Source organism: Rutidosis leptorrhynchoides, chromosome 4 (assembly GCF_046630445.1).
Source record: "Rutidosis leptorrhynchoides isolate AG116_Rl617_1_P2 chromosome 4, CSIRO_AGI_Rlap_v1, whole genome shotgun sequence".
NCBI lineage: Eukaryota > Viridiplantae > Streptophyta > Magnoliopsida > Asterales > Asteraceae > Rutidosis > Rutidosis leptorrhynchoides.
This window is the reverse complement of record NC_092336.1, coordinates 414,259,429-414,282,762: the sequence shown is the minus strand read 5'-3', so window position 1 is coordinate 414,282,762 and position 23,334 is coordinate 414,259,429. Positions and strand designations below refer to the sequence as shown.

At 33.5% G+C, this 23,334-nt stretch overlaps 1 protein-coding gene across 1 annotated transcript in view; it reads right to left on the bottom strand.

Annotated features, from left to right (window-relative positions):
- LOC139842023 (protein FAR1-RELATED SEQUENCE 5-like) overlaps positions 1 to 14,886 on the bottom strand; it is a 30,693-nt gene extending 15,807 nt beyond the window's left edge. The window contains exons 1-7 of the mRNA XM_071832203.1: positions 14,706 to 14,886; positions 13,821 to 14,233; positions 13,513 to 13,701; positions 13,268 to 13,368; positions 12,924 to 13,158; positions 12,270 to 12,614; positions 8,738 to 9,233 (exon numbers count right to left, since the gene is read on the bottom strand). Of these exons, the coding sequence (XP_071688304.1) occupies positions 8,738 to 9,233; positions 12,270 to 12,614; positions 12,924 to 13,158; positions 13,268 to 13,368; positions 13,513 to 13,701; positions 13,821 to 14,233; positions 14,706 to 14,886 (1,960 nt within the window). The remainder of the gene's footprint in view (positions 1 to 8,737; positions 9,234 to 12,269; positions 12,615 to 12,923; positions 13,159 to 13,267; positions 13,369 to 13,512; positions 13,702 to 13,820; positions 14,234 to 14,705) is intronic.
- Positions 14,887 to 23,334: the final 8,448 nt, after the last annotated feature.

The following is a 23,334-nucleotide window of genomic DNA, read 5'->3' as shown; positions in this document are numbered from 1 at the left end:
AAACTAGTGAACCAGATTGAGGAAAGAATTAAAGAACAGACGGCTGAAGAGGCTAATGTGAAGCAAGTCAAAAGAAAGTGGGAGGAAAACGGTTATAAGAATCACCAATACAACAACAACAGCAATTACAATAATAATAGCAACAATTATCCCAACAATCGCAACATCAATCGCAACTACAACAAATGGCCCAACAACAACAACAACAACAACAACAACAACAACAATAGCAACTACAATAATCATCTCAACAACAATAACAACCGCAACAAAAACAACAATCAGAAGCAGCTATGCCAAAGGTGTGAAAAGTATCACTCGGGGTTCTGCACCAAATTTTGCAACAAGTGTAAAAGAAATGGTCATAGCACGGCGAAGTGTGAGGTCTACGGACCAGGGGTTAACAGAACGAAAGGAACAAATGGTGTCGGAACGAGTAATGGCAGAGCAAGTAGTGTCGGAGCAAGTTATGCCAATGTAGTTTGTTATAAATGTGGAAAACCGGGCCACATTATTAGAAATTGCCCGAACCAGGAGAACACGAATGGACAAGGCCGCGGAAGAGTTTTCAATATTAATGCGGTAGAGGCACAGGAAGACCCGGAGCTTGTTACGGGTACGTTTCTTATTGACAATAAATCTGCTTACGTTTTATTTGATTCGGGTGCGGATAGAAGCTATATGAGTAGAGATTTTTGTGCTAAATTAAGTTGTCCATTGACGACGTTGGATAGTAAATTTTTACTCGAATTAGCAAACGGTAAATTAATTTCAGCAGATAATATATGCCGGAATCGAGAAATTAAACTGGGTAACGAAATATTTAAGATTGATTTGATACCAGTAGAGTTAGGGAGTTTTGATGTAATAGTTGGCATGGACTGGCTGAAGAAGGTGAAAGCAGAGATCGTATGTTATAAAATGCAATTCGCATTGTACGAGAAGAAGGAGAACCCTTAATGGTGTACGGAGAAAAGGGCAACATGAAGCTACATCTTATTAGTAATTTGAAGGCACAAAAACTAATAAGAAAAGGTTGCTATGTTGTTCTAGCACACGTCGAGAAAGTACAAACTGAAGAAAAGAGCATCAATGATGTTCCCATCGCAAAAGAATTTCCCGATGTATTTCCGAAAGAATTACCGGGACTACCTCCACATCGATCTGTTGAATTTCAAATAGATCTTGTACCAGGAGCTGCACCAATAGCTCGTGCTCCTTATAGACTCGCACCCAGCGATATGAAAGAACTGCAAAGCCAACTGCAAGAACTATTAGAACGTGGTTTCATTCGACCAAGCACATCACCATGGGGAGCTCCTATTTTGTTTGTCAAGAAGAAAGATGGTACATTTAGGTTGTGTATTGACTACAGAGAGTTGAACAAACTTACCATCAAAAACCGTTATCCACTGCCGAGAATTGACGACTTATTTGATCAACTACAAGGCTCGTCAGTTTATTCGAAAATCGATTTACGTTCTGGATATCATCAAATGCGAGTAAAGGAGGATGATATTCCAAAAACTGCTTTTCGGACGCGTTATGGTCATTACGAGTTTATGGTTATGCCGTTTGGATTGACTAACGCACCAGCTGTGTTCATGGACCTTATGAACCGAGTGTGTGGGCCATATCTTGACAAGTTTGTCATTGTTTTCATCGATGACATACTTATTTACTCAAAGAATGATCAAGAGCACAAAGAACATTTGAGAAAAGTGCTAGAAGTATTGAGGAAAGAAAAACTGTACGCTAAGTTTTCAAAGTGTGCATTTTGGTTGGAAGAAGTTCAATTCCTCGGTCACATAGTGAACAAATAAGGTATCCAGGTGGACCCGTCAAAGATCAAAACCGTTGAAAAGTGGGAAACCCCAAAAACTCCGAAGCATATACGTCAATTTTTAGGATTGGCTGGTTACTACAGAAGATTCATCCAAGATTTCTCCAAAATAGCAAAACCCTTGACTGCATTAACGCATAAAGGGAAGAAATTTGAATGGAAGGATGAACAAGAAAAGGCGTTTCAATTATTGAAGAAAAAGCTAACTACGGCACCTATATTGTCATTGCCTGAAGGGAATGATGATTTTGTGATTTATTGTGACGCATCAAAGCAAGGTCTCGGTTGTGTATTAATGCAACGGACGAAGGTGATTGCTTATGCGTCTAGACAATTGAAGATTTAAGAGTAAAATTATACGACGCATGATTTGGAATTAGGCGCGGTTGTTTTTGCATTAAAGACTTGGAGGCACTACTTATATGGGGTCAAAAGTATTATATATACCGACCACAAAAGTCTTCAACACATATTTAATCAGAAACAACTGAATATGAGGCAGCGTAGGTGGATTGAATTGTTGAATGATTACGACTTTGAGATTCGTTACCACCCGGGGAAGGCAAATGTGGTAGCCGACGCCTTGAGCAGAAAGGACAGAGAACCCATTCGAGTAAAATCTATGAATATAATGATTCACACTAACCTTACTACTCAAATAAAGGAGGCGCAACAAGGAGTTTTAAAAGAGGGAAATTTAAAGGATGAAATACCCAAAGGATCGGAGAAGCATCTTAATATTCGGGAAGACGGAACCCGGTATAGGGCTGAAAGAATTTGGGTACCAAAATTTGGAGATATGAGAGAAATGGTACTTAGAGAAGCTCATAAAACCATATACTCAATACATCCTGGAACGGGGAAGATGTACAAGGATCTCAAGAAACATTTTTGGTGGCCGGGTATGAAAGCCGATGTTGCTAAATACGTAGGAGAATGTTTGACGTGTTCTAAGGTCAAAGCTGAGCATCAGAAACCATCAGGTCTACTTCAACAACCCGAAATCCCGGAATGGAAATGGGAAAATATTACCATGGATTTCATCACTAAATTGCCAAGGACTGCAAGTGGTTTTGATACTATTTGGGTAATAGTTGATCATCTCACCAAATCAGCACACTTCTTACCAATAAGAGAAGATGACAAGATGGAGAAGTTAGCACGACTGTATTTGAAGGAAGTCGTCTTCAGACATGGAATACCAATCTCTATTATCTCTGATAGGGATGGCAGATTTATTTCAAGATTCTGGGAGACATTACAGCAAGCATTAGGAACTCGTCTAGACATGAGTACTGCCTATCATCCACAAACTGATGGATAGAGCGAAAGGATGATACAAACGCTTGAAAACATGCTACGAGCATGTGTTATTGATTTCGGAAACAGTTGGGATCGACATCTACCGTTAGCAGAATTTTCCTACAACAACAGCTACCATTCAAGCATTGAGATGGCGCCGTTTGAAGCACTTTATGGTAGAAAGTGCAGGTCTCCGATTTGTTGGAGTGAAGTGGGGGATAGACAGATTACGGGTCCGGAGATAATACAAGAAACTACCGAGAAAATCATCCAAATTCAACAAAGATTGAAAACCGCCCAGAGTCGACAAAAGAGCTACGCGGACAGTAAAAGAAAAGATATAGAGTTTGAAATTGGAGAAATGGTCATGCTTAAGGTTTCACCTTGGAAAGGCGTTGTTCGATTTGGTAAACGGGGGAAACTAAATCCAAGGTACATTGGACCATTCAAGATTATAGATCGTGTCGGACCAGTAGCTTACCAACTGGAGCTACCTCAACAACTCGCGGCTGTACATAACACTTTCCACGTCTCAAATTTGAAAAAATGTTTTGCTAAAGAAGATCTCACTATTCCGTTGGACGAAATCCAAATCAATGAAAAACTTCAATTCATTGAAGAACCCGTCGAAATAATGGATCGTGAGGTTAAGAGACTTAAACAAAACAAGATACCGATTGTTAAGGTTCGATGGAATGCTCATAGAGGACCCGAGTTCACCTGGGAGCGTGAAGATCAGATGAAGAAGAAATACCCGCATTTATTTCCAGAAGATACGTCAACACCTCCAACTGCTTAAAATTTCGGGACGAAATTTATTTAACGGGTAGGTACTGTAGTGACCCGAACTTTTCCATGTTTATATATATATATTAAATGAAATTTTTATTTACATGATTAAGTGTTTCCAACATGTTAAGCAATCAAACTTGTTAAGACTTGATTAATTGAAATAGGTTTCATATAGACAATTGACCACCCAAGTTGACCGGTGATTCACGAACGTTAAAACTTGTAAAAACTATACGATGACATATATATGGTTATATATATAGTTAACATGATTTTATTATAAGTATTTATCTCATTAGGTATTTTAACAATGAGTTATATACATAAAAATGAGACTATTAATTTAAGAAACTCGAAAACGATATATATAACGATTATCGTTATAACAACGTCTTACTAGGTACATATGAATCATATTAAGATATTGATACACTTGGTTAATTATGTTAAATGATAAGTAAATATATTATTAAGTGTATTAACAATGAAATACATATGTAAAAATAAGACTACTAACTTAATGATTTCGAAACGAGACATATATGTAACGATTATCGTTGTAACGGCATTTAACTGTATATATATCATACTAAGATATATTATATATCATAATATCATGATAATATAACAATTTAACATCTCATTTGTTAAAATAAATAATGGGTTAACAACATTCAACAAGATCGTTAACCTAAAGGTTTCAAAACAACATTTACATGTAACGACTAACGATGACTTAACGACTCAGTTAAAATGTATATACATGTAGTGTTTTAATATGTATTCATACACTTTTGAAAGACTTCAAGACACTTATCAAAATACTTCTACTTAACAAAAATTCTTACAATTACATCCTCGTTCAGTTTCATCAACAATTCTACTCGTATGCACCCGTATTCGTACTCGTACAATACACAGCTTTTAGATGTATGTACTATTGGTATATACACTCCAATGATTAGCTCCTAGCAGCCTATGTGAGTCACCTAACACATGTAGGAACCATCATTTGGCAACTAGCATGAAATATCTCATAAAATTACAAAAATATGAGTAATCATTAATGACTTATTTACATGAAAACAAAATTACATATCCTTTATATCTAATCCATACACCAACGACCAAAAACACCTACAAACATTTTCATTCTTCAATTTTCTTCATCTAATTGATCTCTCTCAAGTTCTATCTTCAAGTTCTAAGTGTTCTTCATAAATTCCAAAAGTTCTAGTTTCATAAAATCAAGAATACTTCCAAGATTGCAAGTTTACTTCCAAGTTTTCTAAATCCATTCCAAGTAATCATCCAAGATCAAGAAACCTTTTTTATTTACAGTAGGTTATATTTCTAATACAAGGTAATAATCATATTCAAACTTTAATTCAATTTCTATAACTATAACAATCTTATTTCGAGTGGAAATCTTACTTGAAATTGTTTTCGTGTCATGATTCTGCTTCAAGAACTTTCAAGCCATCCAAGGATCCTTTGCAGCTAGATCTATTTTTCTCATTTCCAGTAGGTTTATCCAAGGAACTTGAGGTAGTAATGATGTTCATAACATCATTCGATTCATACATATAAAACTATCTTATTCGAAGGTTTAAACTTGTAATCACTAGAACATAGTTTAGTTAATTTTAAACTTGTTCGCAAATAAAAGTTAATCCTTCTAACTTGACTTTTAAAATCAACTAAACACATTTTCTATATCTATATGATATGCTAACTTAATGATTTAAAACCTGGAAACACGAAAAACACCGTAAAACCGGATTTACGCCGTCGTAGTAACACCGCGGGCTGTTTTGGGTTAGTTAATTAAAAACTATGATAAACTTTGATTTAAAAGTTGTTATTCTGGGAAAATGATTTTTATTATGAACATGAAACTATATCCAAAAATTATGGTTAAACTCAAAGTGAAAGTATGTTTTCTAAAATGGTCATCTAGACGTCGTTCTTTCGATTGAAATGACTACCTTTACAAAAACGACTTGTAACTTATTTTTCCAACAATAAACCTATACTTTTTCTGTTTAGATTCATAAAATAGAGTTCAATATGAAACCATAGCAATTTGATTCACTCAAAACGGATTTAAAATGAAGAAGTTATGGGTAAAACAAGATTGGATAATTTTTCTCAATTTAGCTACGTGAAAATTGGTAACAAATCTATTCCAACCATAACTTAATCAACTTGTATTGTATATTATGTAATCTTGAGATACCATAGACACGTATAAAATGTTTCGACCTATCATGTCGACACATCTATATATATTTCGGAACAACCATAGACACTCTATATGTGAATGTTGGAGTTAGCTATACAGGGTTGAGGTTGATTCCAAAATATATATAGTTTGAGTTGTGATCAATACTGAGATACGTATACACTGGGTCGTGGATTAATTCAAGATAATATTTATCGATTTATTTCTGTACATCTAACTGTGGACAACTAGTTGTAGGTTACTAACGAGGACAGCTGACTTAATAAACTTAAAACATCAAAATGTATTAAAAGTTTTGTAAATATATTTTGAACATACTTTGATATATATGTATATATTGTTATAGGTTTGTGAATCAACCAGTGGCCAAGTCTTACTTCCCGACGAAGTAAAAATCTGTGAAAGTGAGTTATAGTCCCACTTTTAAAATCTAATATTTTTGGGATGAGAATATATGCAGGTTTTATAAATGATTTACAAAATAGACACAAGTACGTGAAACTGCATTCTATGGTTGAATTATCGAAATCGAATATGCCCCTTTTTATTAAGTCTGGTAATCTAAGAATTAGGGAACAGACACCCTAATTGACGCGAATCCTAAAGATAGATCTATTGGGCCTAACAAACCCCATCCAAAGTACCGGATGCTTTAGTACTTCGAAATTTATATCATATCCGAAGGGTGTCCCGGAATGATGGGGATATTATTATATATATGCATCTTGTTAATGTCGGTTACCAGGTGTTCACCATATGAATGATTTTTATCTCTATGTATGGGATGTGTATTGAAATATGAAATCTTGTGGTCTATTGTTACGATTTGATATATATAGGTTAAACCTATAACTCACCAACATTTTTGTTGACGTTTAAAGCATGTTTATTCTCAGGTGAATACTAAGAGCTTCCGCTGTTGCATACTAAAATAAGGACAAGATTTGGAGTCCATGTTTGTATGATATTGTGTAAAAACTGCATTCAAGAAACTGATTTCGATGTAACATATTTGTATTGTAAACCATTATATAATGGTCGTGTGTAAACAGGATATTTTAGATTATCATTATTTGATAATCTACGTAAAGCTTTTTAAACCTTTATTTATGAAATAAAGGTTATGGTTTGTTTTAAAAATGAATGCAGTCTTTGAAAAACGTCTCATATAGAGGTCAAAACCTCGCAACGAAATCAATTAATATGGAACGTTTTTAATCAATAAGAACGGAACATTTCAAGTAGTATCATTATGACTAAAATCATTATTATTATTATTATTATTATTATTATCATTATTTTTATTATTATAAGTATCATTATTTTTAGTAATATCATTATTATCATTATTATTATTATTATTATTATTATTATTATTATTATTATTAATATTATCATTATTATTTTTATCATTATTATTACTATTATTGTATAAAGATACAACTTTCGATTACTATTTTACCAAACAAATATGAGTTATATAAAAGTTTATGTAATACATATAAGATAAATATAGTTAATTAAATTATTAATGAAACATATAATTTACTAAAATAACAATTAATAATAATATATAAACTAAGATATAATAAATAAATTTGTTCGGTTAAAATTATGCGTACTAATAAAAATACAAATGATATAGGTTCGTGAATCCGAGGCCAACCCTATACTTGTTCAATATCGTTATATGTATTTTTACTACAAAATACATTAGGTGAGTTTCATTTACTCCCTTTTTAAATGCTTTTGCAATATATATTTTTGGGACTGAGAATACATGTGCTTTTATAAATGATTTACAAAATAGACACAAGTACGTGAAACTACATTCTATGTTTGAATTATCAAAATCGAATATGCCCTTTTTATTAAGTCTGGTAATCTAAGAATTAGGGAACAAACACCCTAATTGACGCGAATCCTAAAGATAGATCTATTGGGCCTAACAAACCCCATCCAAAGTACCGGATGCTTTAGTACTTCGAAATTTATATCATATTCGAAGGGTGTCCCGGAATGATAGGGGATATTCTTATATACATCTTGTTAACGTCGGTTACCAGGTGTTCAATCCATATAAATGATTATTTTTGTCTCTATGCATGGGACGTATATTCATGTGAAATGAAAAATCTTGTGGTCTATTAAAATGATGGAAATGATTATTTATGTTAAACTGATGAACTCACCAACCTTTTGGTTGACACTTGAAAGCATGTTTATTCTCAGGTACGAAAGAAATCTTCCGCTGTGTAATTTCTCATCTTAAAGATATTACTTGGAGTCATTCATGACATATTTCAAAAGATGTTGCATTCGAGTCGTTGAGATCATCAAGATTATTATTAAATCAATTATAGTTAGATATATTATAAAATGGTATGCATGCCGTCAACTTTCGTTGTAATGAAAGATTGTGTTTTCAAAAACGAATGCAATGTTTGTAAAATGTATCATATAGAGGTCAAGTACCTCGCGATGTAATCAACTGTTGTGAATCGTTTATAATCGATATGGACTTCGTCCGGATGGATTAGGACGGGTCATTATACCAAACTCTTCGGAAGATCTAACTTGATTAGAATCAAAATATGTGTTTGGATCTTTTAAAGTAATAGCATCAATACACCATCTTTTCATAACATACTTGTTTGGGATTACTTTAACATTTGTCATCATTAGCACATATAAAATATGTCGACAAAAGTAACCTATTCTTTCAAATAATCTACAATCACAAGATACTTCTTTTGATTTTTCTGAAAACTTTACCACACTAACTGCTGGAATGTATTCATCAAAAGCCCGGGGATTACCAGCTTTATCAAGATTATTTGCTAAACCATTATTTGTAACACTTCTGTCCATTACAGTATACTCTGTAAAACCATTTTTACGATCAACTTTATAATTCATACAATATCTCGATGCAGCTTTGATTTGACCTTGTACTTCGCCAAAAAACTTTCTAGTATACAATTGCACAGCATGTTGTTCAATCTCATAATCAATAACAACTTTAGGGATAACGTATCGTGATTCGGGATTCTTTTTTAAAGGACCCGTTCATATACATTATAAACGATTCACAATAGTTGATTACATCGCGAGGTATTTGACCTCTATATGATACGTTTTACAAACATTGCATTCGTTTTTAAAAGACAAACTTTCTTTACATCAAAAATTGACGGCATGCATACCATTTCATATTACATCCAACTATAATTGACTTAATATTAATCTTGATGAACTCAACGACTCGAATGCAACGTCTTTCAAAGTATGTCATGAATGACTCCAAGTAATATCCTTAAAATGAGCTAATGCACAGCGGAAGATTTCTTTAATACCTGAGAATAAACATGCTTTAAAGTGTCAATCAAAAGGTTGGTGAGTTTATTAGTTTATCATAATCAATCATTTCCGTAATAGTAATAGACCACAAGATTTCATATACATAAACGTTTTAATAAAAATATTCTAAGTGGTTGAGCACTTGGTAACCATACTTAACATTTAATCAACGTTGCATATTCCCTTTATTATAAAATCTCACTACACTGTACCAAGTGTAGTCACTGAAACGAAGTAATGTGCAACCGTTGAATACTGGTCGTTCAGTCCGGTTGGGGTTGTCAGGCCCGATAGATCTATCAACAGGATTCGCGTTTACAATACCGCATGTAAATGGTAGTTACCAAGCTATTAGGAAAAAATATGCAAAGTGGTACAACTCAACGTAGAATATGTTTTTAGTACTTCCATTTCGTAAAACAGTTATAAAACAGTGCATGTATTCTTAGCCCAAAAATATATATAAAAAGGGAGTAATGAAACTCACAATACTATATTTTGTAGCAATTATGTATATGACGGCACTGAACAAGTGCAGGGTTTATCTCGGATTCACGAACCTATATTAAGTATATATATTTATATGTTGGTCAATATCTGTCTAACAATTTAGGTCAAGTCGTAGGGTATCACAATCCTAATGCTCGAGACCGACATGTAAAAGTTAACAAAAGTTAACTTGACCCAAAATGACTTCCAAAATCTATACATGTTTATTATATAACTTATATATAGTCGTTTTATATATTTAAATATATTTATCAGATCTTATTATACTAAATAATACAAGTCATTTATTAATAAATAAAAATTTATATTAAAATTCATATATGATAAAAATATACTTTTATATATCTCAAGTAATAAAATTTATAAAATTCACTTAATATCATAAAAATATAGTGGTATGTATTATTAATGTAATTATATTACGTGTGGTAAAAATATCTTTGTACGCATATTTATTTGATAAAATAATATTGATAATAATAATAATGATAAAAATAATAAAATGATAGTTTCAATAAAAATATTAATTTTTAGTAATAAAGATAATTTTAGTAATAACATTAACTGATAACAATTATAATAATCATTTTAATAATAATATTAAAATTAATGATAATTCAGTTGACCATATCTTTTAATCCGTTCATCGAAACCACACGAGTTCTAAATGAAAAATTATTAATTTTTCTTCAGCTTTTCAACGACATGCATATCATATACCTTATCTCAGTAGCATATGTATCAAATTCGTGATTTATCATAAACTATTTAACGACGAAACTAAGCATACAAACATGCATAATCATATATACTCGAGCACTAGTTAGGGATACACTATTAATATATAAAAGATAAGATATGAATGCTCACGTATCAATATTGTGATTCAATATTGCAGGAAAGTACGTAGATGCAACGAAAATGATAAACGTTAGGTTGACCTCACGAGCAATACCCTCGAACAATACCCATAACCTCCATAGCTATAACCCATAATTTCCTTAGCTCTATCCCATTTGAAAACTTATTTTGAAATCGTCTGAATATAACTCCATCGTAGTATTTTATGTATACTAATAATATCTTGAAATAATGCTAAGTAAATATATATATGTAATTCGATTGAGAGAGTTTAGAGAAATATATTTTCAAGTTTCTATGAAATAATGAAACCTATTGAATTCTATTTATAATAGATTTTTGAATTATTAAAGTGAATTATTAAAGTATGAATTATTAAAGTGAATTATTAAAGTATGAATTATTAAAGTGAATTATTAAAGTATGATTTATTAAAGTGAATTATTAAAGTGAATTATTAAAGTATGAATTATTAAAGTGAATTATTAAAGTATGAATTATTAAAGTGAATTATTAAAGTATGAATTATTAAAGTTAAAGTAAAGTAAAAGTAAAGTAAAGGTAAAGTTAAAGTATAGTAAAAGTATAAAACTATGTACGTATAATACGCGTATAAATATATTTAATATTAATTTAAATCGTTATATCATAAAACATTTTAAAAAAGTAGAATTATATATATTCATAATAGGTTTCAAGTTTTTAAATTACAGTCTGTTGGTGAAGCATGGGATAAAGTACAAAGGTTAAATAAACGTATGAAATCATCTTAATGAAAAATGTCGAGTTACTTAACTTGTCGATATCCAACATCTAAATTATTTACACTCCACGTTCTTACTTTCATATTAAATAAAATGAAAGTTAACATAGTTATCTTATCAAGGTCACGAGGAAAATATTATAAAACATGCCTTGAAAATTAAACAGGAATTTCCAATAACCCTTGTCTAGTTCCCGTTAATTGACACATTTGTTCTTACTTATAAATCACTTTATCATTTTTCGAATATTGTCAAAAAGAATAGATTTCTTAAATCACAGTGGACCTCATAACATAGGCCCGTAATCATATCATAATGTATCTGATAATTCAATCATTTGATATTATCTCTTAATTCTGTCGATAAATATATCGAAACAAATATGTTCATGTAAAGTATCATATATCTAATACTTTGTTAATGTTTTCAGTTAATATTATATATTATATATACATATCTATATACACATAATTGTTCGTGAATCGTCGAACATGGTCAAAGGGTAATTGATTACATGAATGTAGTTATTATCGTGTCGGAAACATATAAAGGTTAAGTTTAAATTTGGTCGGAAATTTCTGGGTCGTCACACTTTTGTAGACTGCACTTGTCGTTGAATCTGCATAGCAGTTTCGAAAAAACTGATAAATTCAACTAAGGTTGAACTATTGCTCATCAATTGTTGAAACATGTGGTTTTCACTCTCAGAACGGGAAGAAGTGCATATTAACCCTGACATATCCCAATATCTAAAATAGGTTGGTATCCATATTCTCCTAAGATTAAACATTTCATTTAACCACTCGTTATCTTCTAATTTATAACGAGCCACAATTGAGACCCATCTATTAACAAACTCATCAGGGTCTAACTTGTCAATCCAGACAATTTGAGAAATAGAATCTTTAAAACCCACATTTGAAACAGCAGGACCAATCTGATGTATACATAAAAAATAATCAATAAAAAAAATTTTATCTAAACATTACTAAGTTAAAAAAAAAGACTAAAAGCTATCTTGCATCTAAAATTAATAAAGATGGTAAAAAATTAATAATTATAAAAACAAAATTAATAATTATATATCAGATGCATTAACTTGCATCTGATAAATATATTTTATGAATTCAGACTCAAAAATATGCATTAACTAAAATTTGTAGATCATGCAGTCAATGTGATATGTTTATATGCATTAATTAGAAAAATAGAATAATGTTACGTTGTTTGTAATTTTCTCAGTTACATGCCACATACAAAGTATGTGTCTTGCTTTCTTGAAAACAGCTTCAATAGCAACTATCATGGAGGGATCTTGATCAGTCAAAACTATTTGCGGTTCTTCGGGGAATGCTTTCTTAAAAGCTTCACATAACCACTTATACGAATCTGCATCTTCTTTTGCTAATAACGCAGCACCAAAAGTAACGCACTTCTTCTGGTTATCAATACCAGTAAATGGTATGAACTTCATATCATATCTGCAACAAACAACAAAAAAATATAACAATTACACTTATTTTAATAATGTATATAATAAATGAAAAAATAGAAGAACAATATAATGATATAAAGGTATAAAAACAGTACTTGTTTGTTCGAAAGGTTGAATCAAATGAAACTACATCTCCAAAAACTTTGTAATTTTCTTTTAAAGCTTGATCAGCCCAAAATGCTCCAGCTAACTCCCACTTATCATTATTGAACACCGTAAAATATTTAAATGAAAAGTTGTTTAAACTCTTTTTCTTATTTTCTAACAGTTGAACAAACATTTCACCATCTCCCTCTCCTATATACTTAATAACATCTCTTTTTCAATTCTTACAATCAACTTTCGAACATCCAACATCTTCATCACCACCTTTCACTTTCCCTAAAATTCGATAACCTCTACAAGGACCAATCCCAGCTTGATTCAACTTGAATAAAAATGATTTTTGAGAATTATTTAATCGTCTTTGAGATTTTAAATGTTTTATGTGATGAGGATGAACTAATATATGGTTATGAGCTTTCACAAACTTTTGAATGACAAATTTATTGTATTTATTCAACACAATACCCATAGAAGCAAGACATCCTGTCCTCTGTGATGGCCTATTTCTTTTCTTCTTTTTTATTTATTTATTTTATTTTCTACTTGAATAGGCTGCGTCTGTTTAACTCTATAACCAACATTATCATCAACATACGTTAATGTATTAACTTCCCCAAAACAATCTGCATTCATATCAAATATATCATCAGTAGTTGAAACATCCTCAGGTTTATGCAAAATCTCTTCATTAGATCCTTGCTTGCTACATAGAAAATATTTATATCTGACTAGACTATTACCAAAATCATCAAACCCTCTCTTTGATGAAGACTTCCTTACCTCAAAACCACCATTAACTGCATACTCCTTGTAGAAATTATATGATAAATCTATTGAATCAAAAACCATTCCGAAAGCTGGTAAAAGAGATTTGTCAACATTAGGTATCCACGATTTTATACCAGAAGACGATATTTCCTCAGAACCAACACAGAAACTTTTGGGTACATAAACACCTGTGAAAAAGTATAAAAAAGAACATAAATAAAAATATAATCCATCAAAAAAGATGCATAAAGGTGCATTGAAAAAAATATATGTTATAAATTATACCTCTGAAAAGTATAAAACACACATGTAGAACACAGATTTTATACCACAATTTGTAACGCATAACAATGACTTAGAACAGATACATGTAAATCTATATGCCTGAATGTAGAACACAGATGTAGAACTCAAAAAATTGAATGTAGAACAGACACATGTACATCAGAGATGTAGAACACATATGCATTAAATGTAGAAAACAATAAATGCATCATGTAGAACACACGTGTACAAAAAAAAGTAAATGAAGATTTATAAATAAACTAGGATGTAGAAATGCATCATCTTGCATCTAGTTATGAAAAAAATATTTCTTCTAACAGTAGGAATTTATCAACTAAATAAAGAATGATTTTTAATTAAAACATGTAAACGTACATTCTCCGTCAGTATCATGATGTTTGAAGATCTCGATATGATCAAATTGATCACTGACGTCAAAAAACTGATATTGTTCATCATCATCGCCGTCGTTAACAACAAAATCATCATCGATATGAAACTGATCATTACGATGAATCAAGTCATCAACTTGAACATTTTTATCACCGATCGACATTGTTTCAAATCAATTTTTTTTTTAAAATTGAGAACAGAGAACTTGAATCATGTAATCAAATGACCTAAAAACGATAAAGAATATAAAAACGAAAATCAATTTGAACGATAGAACCCTAAAATCGAAATCGTAAAGAATGAACTCGTAGAATTGGAGAAAAAAATAGAACCCTAATTTTGAATTAAACGATTTAAACATCAACATATATATATAGGGAAGAAAAAAAATTGTTCGAATCAAACAATTTTTGTTCGTCCGTGAGGTTTTTTTCTTCGGCCGCGTTAGTTCTCAGGGGTCTCAATCTAAAAAAGATCTCATTTGATCCCTCTACTATATATATATATATATATATATATATATATATATATATATATATATATATATATATATATATATATATATGTGGGCAGGATCAATGGGGAAGTAACCAATCGGGAGAAGCAAATTTTTTTTTTCGTTTTTTTTTTTTTTGGAGTTTTTTTTTCAGGCATCAAGATCACATGAAAATATGAACATTTAGAAAAGACACTTCGTGATGAATGTTATTATTTAGGCGGGAAAACGATCGACAAAAATAACATTCAAGATAATATTGTTCGTGAAGAATGTTAACGTTTTTTTTCTTCATGTTTTGTGAAGTAAAATTTAGCCCGATTTAGAGTTTAGGGTTTAGAGTTTAGGGTTTAGGGTTTGGTGTTTTGGGTTTATTCCATAAACCCAAAACACCAAACCCTAAACCCTAAACCCTAAACTCTAAACCGTTCGTGTTAAAAACTCAATCTAAATCCTAAATCTAAACCCTAAACCCTAAATTTCTAAACCCTAATATCTAAACCCTATAGTAGAGGGATCAAATGAGAACTTTTTTGTGAGAGAATCCCGAGAACTCAAAAATACACTAAAATTCAAGCAAGAAATGGAAATTCGAGCAAAAAAAGGGAAATTCGAGCAAAAATGGGACACGAACAAACAAAAAAAGAGCAATTCGAGCAAAAAATGGGACAAAGGAGAACAAAAAAGTGATATTCGAACAAAAAAAAGGCGGGCGAACATTTTTGTGTTCTGCATTTTTGATAGTCGAACAAAAAAATGTAGAACACACGGGTAGTCGAACAAAAATGCTGATATTCGAACAAAAATGTGTTCTACATTTTGAAATTCGAATTTTTTTTTTTTTGCTCGACTATGAATTTTTAGTTCGTCCGTGCTTTTGATTTTTGCTCGAATTTCTTTTTTTTGCTTGCCCGTGCACCTTTTTTGCTCGAATTTCAGTGTATTTGGAGTGTTTTTTGAGTTCCTAGAGTTCTTACACTAAAAAAAGTTCTCATTGGATCCTCTCCCTATATATATATATATATATATATATATATATATATATATATATATATATATATATATATATATATATATATATATATATATATATATATATATATATAGTGGCGGAATCAAATTGTTTTTACTGGGGCGAAAATATTTTTAAAACTGTAGAAATATTTTTGGCAAAATATAGAGGTTTGGGGGAAAAATGGAGGTTTTTAGGCAAAATTTGAAGGTTTTAGGGAAAAATTTGTAGATTTTTGAGCTATATTTGACGGTTTTGGGGAGAAATATATAGGTTTTGTGGAAAAAATAAATCCACCCGAGTCAAAGTCGTAAAAATCAAAAGTTTTCCACTAAAATTTCAAAATCGAATGGGGGCGGGCGCCCCCTTTTCCCCACTTAAGATCGCCCCAGTATATATATATATATATATATATATATATATATATATATATATATATATATATATATATATATATATATATATATATATATATATATATATATATATATATATAACTATATATTGTAACGACCCAACCCGTTATCCATCCGAAAACGTGCCATAAAAAAATTTTCTGTGACAGTTCATCTAGACGTCGTCCAGTTATCTGGACGGCGTCCAGTTATCTCGACCAGGACGGCGTCCAGCCATCTGGGACGGCGTCCAAATGTACTAAAATATTCTGATCAGTTTTTCAAACACACGCGAGCGGAAAATCCGCTTCCCGACACTTTTAAACCAAAACACTTTCACAATATGTTATAATAATTAAAACTAAGATTTTTCCATAATAAAACCGAGTTTTACAACCCCGGGCCCACATCGACCCAAATTACAGCCAACTGACCATTTCGACCCATTTAGTTAAATTCAAAACATAGACCGAGCATGGAATTGGGGATACGCTACCCAATCCTAATCAAATCCAAAAGCAAGTCTTCTAAAGCAACTACGCAAGTCCACTAATTCCCACGCTTACCCGAGCCACCGCATCCATGCAATCTATAAAAATGTAAACAACGAGAGGGTAAGCTAACGCTTAGTGAGTGAGAATATACTACATACAAATATATGTATAAAATGGACACGCCACACAAATAATCAAATAACGCATACCAGAGCATCCAAGTATAAGGCAAGTTAATTTAAGCATATCGTACGATCACTAAGCAACAAGCTAACAACATCAACAATTAAGTAAGTTCCCCAACGACGATGTGAACAACGCCAATAAGCTACACCCGGAGGGTTAGCTACATTACAACAATACATTAATATATATATATATATATATATATATATATATATATATATATATATATATATATATATATATATATATATATATATATATAAATGTCCAAGGTTAACCCCTTAACCCAATACCGAGACCGACTACCAATTACCAACATGAAGATTAGCCGAACTACACGAGCCTTAGTAAATCCGCATCCACACGAGATTACTATCTTCAATACCACAACAACATCGAGGTTGGCCGAACTACACGAGCCTTAGTGAATCCGCATCCGCACGAGATTACTACCTCAATAAGATGACCGAACTACACGAGTCATCGTGAATTCGAACTACACGAGACTCACTTTTTTAATAAGATGACCGAACTACACGAGTCATCGTGAATCCTCGTCCACTCGTGATCCACTTCTCCAATCACAACTCAATACCAACCCTTCGCCATTGGGGTTGTATAATCCACATCACAAGCATATGTGATATCGTACACACAAAGTGTGCACCTCGCCAAAGGTGGTCAACCAAAATGCACAACCGTGCCAATTGGACCTAATACACAAGTCCATCAAAACCACTTATATGTGAAGTGAGCTCTATAACCGAGAACCACTTCACCCGACCCGCACCCATCCTACACATACATATGCACATAGGATATTAACACTCACCTTGTCGCCTTGAAGAATGCAACCGAATAATCCGCAACGCGCCAATGAAAAGTACCCGTTCCATTATCACAATACAACAACACACTTAGAGTGGATTTACAAACCAACTCAAATCGACACTTAGTGCAATTTCGACCCATTACACTTCCAAGCATCATACCGCGTCCAAACTAACCAATAATCACTAACACAAGTGAGAATGGTCCTAAAACGCCAACAAAACCCGAACACAAGTGTTAACCACTCGTTTTACCCAAAATGACACCAAACCCTAATTTTGACCCATTTCAAAATTAGTCAACCAAATACTCCCAAAAGTGCTCCAACACTTCCATAATCACTAAACCTAGTGATTAAACTCAAGATCAAAGCCTAATCAAGGCCAAATCGTCAACCAACCCAAAACCCGCCAAGTGACAAGAATAACTAGTCATCATAAACCCATTTCATCATCTAAGAGGGTTTCACAATTAATCAAGCTCAAACCCTAACTTGAATATCAAATCTAACAAATGATATTCGTAGTTTGAACTTACCAATACTACCACAACGTAGCTAGGAGCGAGATGAACAACTTTAGAACCTGAGCTTTGGTGAGAAACCGACTCCTTCTTCTCCAAATCAAGCTCTCTCTCTCTCTCTCTAAACCCTTCCTCTCTCTCTAGATATGGATGAGAGTGTTTGTGAGGATGAAATGTGATCCACAAATGACCAATGGATCAGTTTTGAGGGCTCCAAACCGACACCCAAGTGAAATTACCAATTTGCCCCCTTTTAAACTAAATAACACAGCTGGCCCGTCAGTTATGTTGGACGGCGTCCAACCCTTCTATACTGGACGGCGTCCTCCAATCTGGACGGCGTCCCAATCAACAGAAATAGCTGAAATAGAAACATGATGTTACAACTCTCCACCACTTAGAATCGATCACGTCCTCGTGATCTTCGTCATTTAACCGATCGGACCTACGCTCTAAGGTCCTCAAACATAAGTCCCAATCCGAATTTCCTAGGCAACTCTTCCCAATGAATCGCCTTTATCAACTAAAATCGTCACTCGCGATTTATCAAATCACAATCCGAGCACTAAAACCTTACTCATTCCCTCACCTCGGGAAAAACTCAACCAATCTCGAACCGAGATATCAACCCTTTAGCGTACCCTTACCAAGTACAATGCTAAAGTAACCACATACCAACATAAGGTCAACTGTAACACCCGCATTTTGGGCCTAGATGAAATGACCATTGTACCCTTGGGTATGGTGTAATTGGTGATTTTTAATAATTATATGTTTATAATTATTTGGTTGTTTAGTTGAGACCAGTTTGTGACAAGGGTCACAGAACAGGTTCGTTTGTTGAATTTAGACTCCGTTAGGGCCTCCTAATGAAGTACGAAAGATATCAGATAACTGATAAATACCCGTGTGTTATGTGGTGTGAGTTTATAACCCACTTAAGTAACTAATATCTGGATACTTCCATTCATTTCCTAATTTGTGCAAGAACAAGACCCGTACCTAACTTTCATCATCTCAAAAACCCTAATTGAATCTAAGCTAGAAATTGAATCAAGAGGCTTTAGGAACTGAATCATATCATTCTTATAAGCATTTATCCAGGTTAGCATGCTTGAATTCGTGCTTTAATTTATAGAAATTAGGTTTTGTGTGTGAAATGGGTTTTTGATAATTATGAGCTTGAATCTTCATGATTTGTGTTTGTTATGTTTAATTGATGTTAGAAATAGTTGCTATATAGTTATTATGATCTAATTATGCTGTGAATTGAGTAAGAACTTGTTAAAAATGATGAATTGTGTGTTAGAACTTGAGTTTATGATAAAGTCAGTATTTTGGGATGAATTAATCCCAGATCTTGATTGTAAATGCTAGATTTTGATGTTTATAGTTGGGAAAAGTGTTTATGTATGTTTAGTATGTTTCTTTATGCTTGAATTTGGACTATAAACCTCGAAATCGAGTTTTTTTTTGCTTAAAATCACCAAATCAGCGAAGCTGATGGTGAAGAAGAAGATGCTCGAAAACTCGCTCGAAAACAGTGCTCGAAACTCGCTCGAAAAGATTGCTCGAGAAAATTCTGCTCGAAAACATGTTACTGCTCGAAAAACTCGAGTTGCTCGAAAACATGTTACTGCTCGAAAAACTCGAGTTGCTCGAAAACATGTTATTGCTCGAAAAACTCGAAATTGCTCGAAAAGCTCAAAAAGCTCGAATTGCTCGAAAAACTCGAATTCGCTCGAAAACTCGAACTGCTCGAGAACTTTTGCTCGAAAATCTTGTCTGTTATGTGAATATTTCCATAGAATGTAAAGTCGTGTATTAATACTTGGATATAATACTAACTTGAGATATTATGTGGTGATTCACAGGTAATAAACAAAAAGGTGAAGGCTCAGAAAGATTAGATCTCTGAGAACCTTCAGTTGCTGGTAATCGGTGAGTGGGATTATCACTTGGTGTAGTATAGAGTAGCAAGTTGCGCTACAATGTTTATAGTGTTGTTATTTGCCATGTTTAGTAGTTATGTTGTACAGTTGATCGCAGTTAAGGTTGCTATGCTTTTAGTAGTATTAGTTGCCTGTTGTAGTAGTAGTAGTTGAATGGTTGTCTGTGCACTAGTTGTAGTTGTTGTTGTAGTTGGAACCTTGATCTGTTAGGTTCAGCACAGAGAGGTCAACCTAGTTGTGGTTGGGTCTAGTTGGCTACTGTTTGTTGAGTATAGTGCTGAATGACGCATCACCTGCGTGTGGATGACTATACTGAGGATTCAGTAGTAAAGACTATCGGTAGACTCTAGCCCGATCAACTAGTAGTCGTGTGCCCGTACAAGCCGCCAATCCTCTAGTTGGAGCATAGTTGCCAGTTATTGTATGTTGCTTGTTGTTGTATGTTGTTGCTGTAGGAGTACAAGTTGGTACTGTATGCTAGACCTTTTGATAATTCCATTCACTTAGCCTTGTGCTAACCCCTCACCTCCTCCCTTGCAGGTTTTGGATTTTAGTGCTAGTATGGACAGGAGTTGGGCTGAAGATATGTTTGACAAGACGAACTCTGATGTCTTAACCTTTATAAATATGTAACTAGTTGTTTAACGTAACACCGGTGGTTTGTAATAAGTAACTAGCTAATGATTTGTGATAATCATGTTTGTAATTAAATAAGGGTATTTATGTGAATTAAGATTTCCGCTGTGATTTAAAAAAAAAAAAATTGCTGGCATTTCAACTTGGTATCAGAGCATAGGTTTGGCCGCATGTACATTGTGTTGAATGTCATGTTCCCAAACCTTGTGTTGTGTCAAACATATCTGAGGGAACGGGTTAAGTGAATGTAGGGATTACATGCGTTAGTTGATAGGTACTAACCTCTTTTCCACTAAGAGTTTGTGTGAGATGTTGTGGTAGTGCAGATATGGCAGATAATACAGGAAACGCAACTGGTCCGTCAGCCCCCGGAACATTCAGAGCCCCAGATGAAGACGGGTACGTGTCAGAAGAGAATCCACAGGAACAAATAATATATTTGCAAAGTAAGTTAAAGGAAGCACGTGATCGAATAAGGGAATTAGAACAACGTCAGGTAACCGTGAATCCAAGTTGTAGTGTACCGAATCAGACGATCAGTGGGTATCCGGTGCAGTCAAATAATTATCAGCAAATTGGAAGTACTTTCCAACAACAGCAATGGTTACCACCTCAATATCAGTTTCTCAACAGTTTCAGATGCCACCTCAGTTTAATCAACAGTTCCCAAATCAGATGTGGGGTCCGTATCAGACGTCGATGTTTCAACAACCAAAGAAATGTAGCTTCAAACAGTTTCTGAATTGTAATCCACCAGAGTACTCAGGAAGTTCTAACCCAACGGTAACCCTAAACTGGTTAAGAGAGATAGAAAAGGTTTTTGGGGCCTGTCAGTGCGAACCAGAATTACAGGTTATTTATGCTAGTCGTATGTTGAAAAATAGGGCAATGGTTTGGTGGGATACGGTTATTTCTAGTATACCGAAAGAGCAAGTGAACATGATTACTTGGGAACAATTTTAGAGTAAAGTTTGTGAGCAGTATTGTTCGTCTTATGACCTTAATCGAATTAAGACGGAATTTCTGGCAATGAAAATGACACCTCAGATGACGATAGATGAGGTGATTGAGCAGTATATGGATAAATTAAGGTTTGTGCAACAGTGGGTTCCAGATGAGCAGTCCAGAATTCAGCACTTTGTTAATATAATTCTACCAGAGTACAGAACAATGGTTAGGATGGCTACGACATTATCGCAAGCATTTGTTATGGCTAAGATGGTAGAGGATGACGTAAGAGCAGCAAGGAATAGAATAGTAGGTTATGAGATGCCACAACAAGATCAGGTGATGAGTCATTCGGACTCTAGGTCAAAGAAGTCTGTTAAGTTGAAACAGAAAAGTGGGTCAGAACATAGTGGGTCAGAATTCTTGGTGTTATAGCTGCAGATCATCTCATAGTGGTCCTTGTTCAGATTCAACCAAAAGATGTTTGAGATGTGGTATTGTGGGACACGAGATTCGGATGTGTTCGTTCCAAGAGGATGTATGTTGGAGATGTCATCAAGTGGGGCATAGGTCAGCTCAGTGTCCATATGTAAGAGGATCAGGTTCTGGGGCGGCGCCAGGAGCGCAGTCGGGATCAGTAGGTGGATCTTCTGGTTCTCCAGTTGGGCAGAAAAGAAAGAATCCACCTACGGCAACAGCAAGAGCTTATCAGATGGTTGCCGATGTAGATGTTGAATATGATGTGAATACAGGTATGCTTCAAAATCCTCGTATTATTTAGTTATATACATGTATATGATTGGGTGTATATATATGTATGGTAGATTAGTAGATCTTGATAGTAGTGTAAAGATTTATTTTGTTGCGTTATGTGTTGTATGTCTGGTCGCGACCCTTGTGTGCTATGTGGGGTAAGGGTGATCCTTAGGTTGACTTTTTGTGATTGAGGACCGTGACTTGGATAGAGATGCGTTGAGTATGTTTGTATAGTGGACTTTTGGACGACATGAAGTTGTTGGATAGTGGCATGAGTATGATTGTTATGATGGTATTGCCTATGCTTGTTGGATGTATGATCTGGTTGATAGATTATATTTGGATGATTGATAGACAAGATTTGAGTAACTATGGTTGGACAG